This window comes from Anser anser (assembly GCF_964211835.1).
Source record: "Anser anser genome assembly, chromosome: 3".
In the NCBI taxonomy this organism is placed as follows: Eukaryota; Metazoa; Chordata; class Aves; order Anseriformes; family Anatidae; genus Anser; species Anser anser.
This window is the reverse complement of record NC_139722.1, coordinates 124,134,602-124,143,437: the sequence shown is the minus strand read 5'-3', so window position 1 is coordinate 124,143,437 and position 8,836 is coordinate 124,134,602. Positions and strand designations below refer to the sequence as shown.

The following is an 8,836-nucleotide window of genomic DNA, read 5'->3' as shown; positions in this document are numbered from 1 at the left end:
CCTGCCGGGAACCCCCAGCCCCCTCCCCACTTGCGCCTCTGCAAGCAGCCCCCACCCCACAGAGCAGTCTCCCCACCCCAGGGAGCAAAGACAGCAGCGAGCCGCCCTCCCCGTCCCACAATAGGCAGCTGCCCCCCCACCTGGCAGGGCTGGCCCCGCACTCCGGCCAACAGACACGGGGCCACCCCCCCTCCATACCCACCCCGCTACGGAACCTGCACCCACACACAGACGGCGAAAGCCACTTCCTGGGATGGCAACCACCAAAGGGGGCACGGGCCGGAAAGCAAACTTTATTAAACTGCTGTGCAGGACTCCGGGGAGGGGGGCTGCGGTGGGGCTCCCTGCCCGGTCGTTCTCCCCTTCCCCTGGCGGGCAAGGCAAAGAGCGGCGTCCGTCTGTCCGTCCCTGCGTGGGGAGCGGATGCTGGAAGTGGGCTTCTCACTGTCGCTGCTTTGGGTAGTTGCAGAGTAATTGCCTGAAGTAACTAGGCAAATTAAACTCATATTCACCTTTTAAAGAAAGCGTACAGCATCGAAGCTTTCAGGGTGGAGGGCAGCTGCGCTACCTAAGCGTTCCCTAGGCCTCCAACTTTACGTGCTATCGCACTAGGGGAACTCGGTGTGCTGACTCCAAGGAAGGGGAGGGAGCGTAAAGCGGAGTGGAAACACCACGGATAGGCTCTGCAACCAGATGGGGATCCGATGCTCTCGTGCACACTGAGACCCACTGATAAGCTGAGACACACTGATAAGCTGCACCTTTGCTACCCTGAGCCAACGACCTGTCATGTTTTTAACAAAACACTGTACTCTAGGGAACTTTTGCTCATTCTAGTATCATCATAATACCAAAACACACCTCCATCCCAAAAGGTCCGTGCCTCCAAGGGACGACCACCCCTCACTGAGGGCGTGCTATGAATTTCTCAGACCCCTTACCTTTAAACAAAAGCAAGAAAACTTTTCACCAATCATAACCAAGGTATGCCTGACGAGAGTCACTCAAGCCCCACCTAAAGGAGAGAAAATAATGTAAACTGTCTGAAGTGAAAGGGGATGTTAGGGAAGATACCATCACGAAGGATACCTTTCTGACTTCTGGGATCAGTCGACGGGCTGAGCCTCTCTTCCCCCTGCCACCCTCCGCACTGGGACTCTGTGGGGTAACATTTGAACACTGCCCTTCATTGCATTGTTCCCAGCCGTGACAGTTCTCATTAAACGTGACTAGACCAAGGGCGTGCTACATTATTTAGGTGAATCCGTGACCATGATAGGTCAGTACCCTGAATCCGACCGCAACTGTAACAGTTACTCAGCTATGCCCCTTAACGTGACAGTATTTCATAGGGAAAAACATTAAGCCTAAGATTTCCCATGCCTAAGGCCCTAGGGGTCAGGCAGAGAAGGAACCCGAGACTCTTAGCTATGCAACTCCTGAGAATCGCAGCTTACAGTTAGTCACTCACTGTCTTCCGGTCTCACAGAATGAGGCAGAGGTATAATTAATTCCTTCTCCATCTCTCTGGAAAGAGCTTTTCTCCTATCTGTGACAAAGGAAAAAAAAAAAGTTGCGATCATGGGAGTCATTACACAAAGCCACAATCTGTGAATTCACTACTACAGTTAAGATCATTTTTAGTCAAAAAACACCTCGGCAGCAATGTTACCACTGCAAACAGCGCGGCAAGAAAAATTCCACTCAAGGTAAAGGAAAGGGCGAGCTAAAAGGACGAATGACGTGACCAAAGGCAACTGCAACAACCATCTGGTAGATGGTTGTCCACAGCCCTTGGATTTCATGGTTGTCTTTCCTGACAAATGAATCCTGGAAGAACAGAAAAGATACACAAGGTGTCCTTTGTGGAGCCTTTGGGGAGACTACTGAAAGGAAAACCAAACCAAAAAACTAGGGACAGCAAGCGGCGTGTACGTTGGTTCTGTTAACAGAGTGACACTAACATACTAGAAATTTCCACGTTCTTTGCCCTCTGCCTTAAAAAAGTCACCCAATTCTGTCAGTGTTCACCGTCGCCTTTTTTTTTTTTTTTTTAAATTTTCACGTGGACATCCGAGGAAAACATTTTGAGTCCCTGTCATCAAGGGAGAGGAGGAGAAAAAAAAAAAAGAGAGGGATGAGGGGGGAAGAAGCACAGCCATTCCTTGCCTCGGTAACACGAGCAAAAAGCTCAGGCGCTCGGCAACAATGCGCTTTGAAAGACAAAACACAGAAGAAACAGCACGTTATTTAATCTCAGCTGTAGAGTCACGTGTATTTGTACCTGCTCATTTATTCATCTGCCAGTTTATTTTGCTACAGACGCTACAGAACGTAGAGACTGCGAGGTTACTACAACCTTTTGTAACCGATGCAATCTTTGGTAGGAATAGCTATCTAAAAGAGCCAACAAAATCCCCTTCGTCGACAGCCATTTGAACAGCCTGGTTCGATACGCTCACAGAGAGACCCATGAAAAATCCACCCTTTCTTTCAGAAAAGTAAATAAATACATACATACATACGAGACGGTAAGGAAGAAAAGCTGAACACACGGGATACAGTCCTTTGCCAAGGGGCAGATCCAACATCAGCACAAGGAGCTTTGGGGCATGTGAGTGATCATCTACACCAGCCATCGGGACAAGCCAAACGCACGCACACGAGCCTCGATTAAAAAACAAACAAACAAACAAAAAAACCCAACACGTTAAGTTCCTTTATAGCTTATGGAAGTACCAACCTACAGCTTAGATGCAGTTGGATTGCATCAGCTTAGGGACTGCCTCCTTCAAAACGCACAGGGCGGTGGGAAAACCAGTCTCGAAAACCTGTTGCCTAACAGGAGACTGTTGCCTGCTCCTCCACAGGTTACATTCTTCCAAGCATCGTCCTGTTCCTGGATTTTACCAGCCACAACAGGATGGTCCCACTGGCATGAGTCGGGGACGCTTCGCACGGGGTTTATTTGACGCTGAAGTAAGTCTTCTGTGGGTATAAGTAACGCAGCACGAGATGGAAAGTAAGCTAAGGTACCGTCTGCGGCACAACGCTTGTGCGATATTGGACCTGAGGGGACCAGTCAAAGCCTGCAATAATCGCTGAGCGGGTGGGTAAGTAGGGAGCCCTACGGGAAACAGAGCTTGTGTTCTGCAAAGCTCTTTTCCCGTCAAGAAGAGGACCTTTTCTATTCAGCGTCTTTACCGAACTTTAGGCTACTTCCTATTCGCTTTGGCAAGTTAGCCTCCATAGAAGCCAAGAGATTTTAAACTGCCAAGCACCATTTATAGTTCCTGTCCTCCGATGACAGGGAATTTCAATCGGGGCGCTAGTTAATAGGAAAGTCTGGCTCTGTTTCACGCAAATCAAGTACCTAACCACAGACAGGAGTCTGCAGAAAGAACGCTTTAAAAGATGAATTTAAAGAGAGGGATGATACTCACTTTTCCAACATTTCTGCAATGACTGTGGCAAAAAAGGCTGAACCAGGGACGTCTCTATCATCCCCTCTAGGATTTAGCAGCTCCATACAGTTATGGGTCAAATACCACAGCTTCAACGCAAGGCAGACCTCGAAGGTCACGTTTCTGTCTGCGTACCGAGTTCTGCTGGAAAGCCCCCAGCCGCTCAATTCCCAAGCAACTTTGCCACGGCCAGCGCTTACCTGGAGTTTTGCTTTCTCTCGCTGCTCAGTACGGGCTCAAGGCCTCTTTTGTTGCACACAGTTCAAGCAAAACTCTCGGGACATAACCAACAGACAGACAGACAGGCAGAAATCACCTCTCACGTCTGTCTTGACCGACCACAACCAGCGTTCTGGAAAGCCCCGCAAGCACCGGTGTATTTCTAGGACAACTCTGAAAGCTGAGGCAGGACAAAGGTTAGCCTCTTGTACCACAGACTGAGCAACAAAGAGACAGAGCTCAACAGGCCAATTCGTTCTAGGTCTAAGAAGCTACTACAGCTTGGCAGGCACTACGTGGCTTTCCTTTAAGCTTCCCACACCGAGCAGTTCGCGCTTCTGCAAATTTGATTAAGCCTTTGAGCCTGGGCTGCAGGAAGTTTACGAGCACGCCTCGGTTTCACCCGGAGGTCGCTGCGACTTACCCGGACAGCTGGGACAGACGGGCTGCTCTTTCTCCTGGGAAACCTGCGACTGCAGCACGCCAGCTGCAGCTTTCCTCCCTTCAGCTGCCGCGCCACCTTCGCTCGGCGACAAACCCCGCGGGGGTCCCAGCGGCGGGGAGCTGCTTCTGCCCTGGTGAGCCGCAGGGAAAGGAGAGAGCCGGCCGTCAGCGCGCGGGGGGAGGAAAACCTCCGAGGCGCAGCCCGACGATCGGGCGCAGCGAGGACCCGCGCCCGGCCGCCGCAGCCCCCACGCCCCCCGGCCCGACGCTCCGGGGAAGCGCCCCCGAAGGCTCTCGCTCGCCTCACCGCCGGCAGCCGCGCTCGCAGCCAGCGGCAACCTGCGCCTCCCGGCCGCGGCCCCGGCTCGGGGAAAGACCGGCCGCGCACCACAGAACTACAGCTCCCAGCATGCCGCGGGACGGAGCAGTCCATCCGCCCCAGAGGGGAGTCGGCCAAGCGCACGCAACCGCCCGCCCCCCGCGCCGCTTCGCCCCCCTCTCCCCCAGCCCTCCGAAGCCCCGCGCAGTGCAGACCCCGCCGCACGCCCGCTCCGCTCCGCCCGCTCCGGCGCGGCGCCGCCCCCGCCCCGCACAAGGGCCGTTTCCGCAGAAGCCGCCGACCGCGTGGCGCCCCAACCGCCCGCCGCCTCGCCCCCTCCCGGCCCGGCCCGGCCCGGGGCGGCACCGACCACCAACCTCGTTGCGGCACCGCGCCGCGGCGGCCCGGCGCGGCCGCTGCCGCCCATAGCGCCGGCAAGCCCTGCACGGCACCTCCGCCCTGGGCTCCTCCGAGCCAATCACGGAGCGTTTCCGCCCTGAGTTAAGGCTAGCCGTGACGCCGCTTCCGCCCTGGGTTCCCAGCCAATCACGGAATGCTCCCGCCCTCACTGACGGCTCGCTCGGACACCGCATCCGCCCTCACGGTCCAGCCAATCACGGAGCCGTTTTGGCCCTCAGTGAGGGCACGCCCTGACGTCACTTCCGCCCTCGGTTCCCTCGCAGGTAACGGGTCTCAAGGCAGTTTGTTCCCTTTAAACAATAACGGAGCGCGGCTGTGCTTCAGAACGATTGCATTTCTTGAAATCTCTAGGAAGCAGTCCGTGAAATGTGATCTCGGACCCTCGCCTTTTAAGCATCAGAGGCAAACGTGCTATCTGTAGATGCTCCTTAGAAGCTAAACTGTCAGTCTGCAATTGTTTTACCTTTACTGCAACTCAGGACCGCACTCGGAGCGCTGACTCAATGCCGTGTGTGCTGTCTCCAGCTAGCTGTCAGGCACACGCTGCTCCACGGAGAAGTCAAATTTCCTCTGTAATTGCTTACCCAAACCAGTATGGGACGCAATAGGAAACCAGGGAGGAAGCAACCTCTCCTCTGCACTCAGAGTCCGTCCTGCCGTCAGCTACAGCATGGGACAGAAACCGTATTATTCAGATGCGGAGGTATCAAAGATGATCCTCTGAAGTCGCATCGGAGAACTTGAGGCTGGGGGCTGGCAGGAAAAAAAGTAACTAACAAGACAAGCCATCCTAAGTCTGTAAAAAAAAAAATAGAAAAAAAGGAAAAAATAGAAAAAGGTCGGAGGGTGGGGGTGGGAAGCCAGTAAGAATCAGCCTGATAAAAGGTTTACAAATGAGATGAAGAAGAAGAGGAGAAGGGGAGAGATTGTCTATGCAAGGCAAGAGACCCAGGAGGCAAAGGCTGAAGTCTAGGCAGGCAGACTAGAATGTGACGAGGAAACATACTGGCTTTCTATGAAGAACAGAGCTAGCAGCAAGGAAGTAATAATGGCAGACGAGGGAGACTAGTGCCTTTTCCTTTCACGTGAACATACTCCCTTCACTAGAGCCTACTCCCCTTCAGTATGAAACGAGGACCAACGCTCACAAAATTCAGTTATAAAATAGGAAGCTGCCCTTTGGCAGTCTCTTTCTAAGTGCCCATACCCATCACTTGCTCCTCAAACACTTGCTCATATGTTAGAGAAATGCTCAATCAGTCTTGCTAAAAATACTAGCAGTGAGAGCCTAGACTCATCGCTCCACAAGCGAGTGAAAGCAATCATTCTGCCTCGGTGCAAACATGCAGTATCAGTATGGGACAGACCACTCACAGCCTAGAGCTTCTACTTTCTGTGCTAATTTTTTTTAGCATATATTCTTAACAGTTGCGATTTGCTATTAGCAATCTATATCAAACATTTGATGTTTAATGGTAGCCTGCAACTCAGCTGCGTTCGGCATGGACAGGAAAGTGCTCATTGGTAGGAACCTCATAAATTGCAAGTTAAGCAGGGAACCTACGTTATAAGACACGTGCAGAAACCGCAGCACCTGAACGTAAGCTAACTCCTTCTCTACGCTGGGTATCAAAAACCAACCCTGAATAACTCTCGACATTGCAGAAGCAAGTCCCAAGAATGTGCCCGTAGAAAAAAAAAAAACTGGGATGGCAACAGAATTCATTTCAGAAGAGTCTTTTGAGGCAAGACTTCTTGCAGCCTTCCAGTAACTCACCAACAGAAATACACTTTTGTTATCAAAGATCTCTCTGCATTACAGTTTGCGACGTGCCAGTTTCACACATTTTCTAACCCAAGACCAGCTTCTCGATGCACCCCTCGAACGCAAAAGAACGGATTTAGTCTATGCTGCCTGAACTGTACTTTCCTCGGTCAGAAGGTAATATGGTTCGTTCCGGAAAGCATCATTTTTCAGTAACAACCTTCCCCACAGGGGCCAAACATCACGTTAACCAGCCCGGGAGATACTCATGCTATTTCATACATGACGATAACAGGGCAGATACTTGCTATATTCAATTCCTAAAGCGAGCCTCCTTTGGCAAAAGGAAACGCTATTTATTTATTTATTTAGATTTTTTTTTTTTTAAACAATGCCGTGGGTTGCTGTTTTCAAAGGCCTCTCTGTCTTCTCTGATGAAGACATCTCTCATGTAATTATGGAAGCTGCAGCTGTTTCCACCGACAAGCTCTCAAAGTCCTGGGCTCACTAACCTGTGACAGCCGTAATATCCAATTGCAGGTGACGGAATATTCTAGTTCTGCTCATTTCCTTTGAGGCCCAGAAAAGCTCACGACAACAGGAGTACCATGAAAGGACCCATAATATTACCTTTATTTTCAGCTTCTTCTAAGTCCTTCTCGTTTGCCAAGAGAATTTCTTCTCTCTGATCAGGTAACAAGTCAGCAAGACGATAATCAATCTCCGCTCTCTGAAAGAGAAAAGTTTCTGAACTGCATCCTTATATGAAGTCCGTGGTGTTTGACATCTGGCTCACTTCAGCTCATTTCTACTGACACATCTTCCCGCCGTCTTGACTCCCTGGATGCTTGGAGCCAGCTGATTTTTTCCAGGACCCATTTGTGTTATAAACCTGTATTTTAAGGCTTGCCACGTGTTCCCAACCTTAAAGAGTGAGCACATACTGTTCTCTCACCTGCTCAGGCTGCAGAGCTGCCAGGGTCCTGCCACCAGCTCGAGCCCTTTCACCCTGCTGCTCTGCTGGAGGGCCTGCCAAAACAAACAAACAAACAAACAAAACACAACCACAAGACACGCAGACAAAGGTTACAGCCCATGTGGGAGGAAACGAACGCTAACCTTTCATCTTCCAACTCTTTACTCAAAGCAGGAAAACAGGTACGGTCCTAATAGACATATCAAAGAAATTCACTGTATGCCAGAACAGGAAAATCTGTATCAGATACCAAAATGCTGCCACGGTCCCCGAGCACAGCCCTTTTCAAGGCATCACGGAGATTCAGCAAGATCATCCAGGTCACAGGGGACAAACAAGCTCGTATCAAAGCTGCACACAGCTTGTATCAAAGAGACTTGACAAAGAGCAAAAGAATACAAGGACGGCTAAATCTCAGGAGAGATTTAGGAGAAAACTGAAAACAGGGAGGCATCCTTTGAAAAAGTTTAATTAGACAACTAACGAAAAGAGAAAAGATTGCAAAACAACACGGGAATGTACAAACAGCGCTGGAAGCCAAAAGCGGCCTGAGTAACAGCTTGCAGAATAGCTGCTCTCTCCACGCCTCTCCCTGTGCACACTGAAGGGTTCCTACAGAAGAAAGGTTTTCTTCTTGGCGTGGATATCAAAAAACCTGTCTCAAACTGAAACGATACAGAACAAGTTTTGAAACAGAAGCAGAAGTAACAAGTCAAAAGGCTCACGCAGCATTTCACTAAGGAGTTCTCAAGTAGCTCACGGATAAGCTACGTTTTCATTTTTAACTCTCTTGAAATTGTCTGTAGGACAGATGACTTGAAATGTGACTAATAGGCCCGGACTTCTATTTCAGAAGCGTCCTACAGAAATTGCCAGAGCAGGAATTCCCACGTTAAGGAAAATAACAGGAGGTAAGAAAAGAACTAGCGGACACTTGATTAAGAAGGCTTAATTAAGGAGCGTTAAAACAGCTTTTTAAAGCGAGGTCATACTTTATAAAGTAGAGCGTATTTTCGTGTTCTTTGAAAAAAAGTGACACACGCGAGGAGATAAGAGTTCATTTTAAAAAGTTACCTGACTATTTCAAGTGTGTTTTGGAAGACAGAAGACAAAAGAAAGAATGGGAGTAACCACGTTCCATGGTAGAGGAAGGGTCGCAGTAAGATTTCACCTTTACTTTTGCTGTTCACCATACTTGTAATTGTCTGAGACGTGGGGTTACAAGATGA

The 8,836-nt window shown here is 50.2% G+C and overlaps 1 protein-coding gene across 10 annotated transcripts; it reads right to left on the bottom strand.

The window, feature by feature from the left end:
- Nucleotides 1–245: 245 nt before the first annotated feature.
- Nucleotides 246–8,836, bottom strand: LOC310897908 (uncharacterized protein). 10 transcript variants are annotated; one of them, XR_014582777.1, is made up of 7 exons: nt 4,824–8,836; nt 4,108–4,258; nt 2,522–2,668; nt 1,472–1,549; nt 1,090–1,158; nt 942–1,015; nt 246–512 (listed from the first exon to the last, which is right to left on the bottom strand). XR_014582777.1 is itself a non-coding variant. In XM_083832070.1 (6 exons), the coding sequence occupies exons 1-6, from the start codon at nt 5,037–5,039 to the stop codon at nt 1,005–1,007; spliced, it is 672 nt and encodes a 223-aa protein (XP_083688196.1). In that variant the 5' UTR covers nt 5,040–8,836; the 3' UTR covers nt 246–1,004. The 10 variants fall into 10 exon arrangements, 4 of the variants coding, with proteins under 4 accessions (XP_083688196.1, XP_083688198.1, XP_083688197.1 ...); XR_014582778.1 differs by having other exon boundaries at nt 246–487; XR_014582779.1 differs by having other exon boundaries at nt 246–408.

Excerpts from the sequence above, each read along its gene's own strand:
- LOC310897908 (XM_083832070.1), bottom strand. The coding sequence starts at position 5,039 with ATGCGGTGTCCGAGCGAGCCGTCAGTGAGGGCGGGAGCATTCCGTGAT. Across the intron at positions 4,259-4,823 it reads CGGCGCGGTGCCGCAACGAG|GGCAGAAGCAGCTCCCCGCC; the intron begins GTTGGTGGTCGG and ends GCGGCTCACCAG. Across the intron at positions 1,550-2,521 it reads TCTTCCTTACCGTCTCGTAT|ATAGGAGAAAAGCTCTTTCC; the intron begins GTATGTATGTAT and ends CCTTTGTCACAG.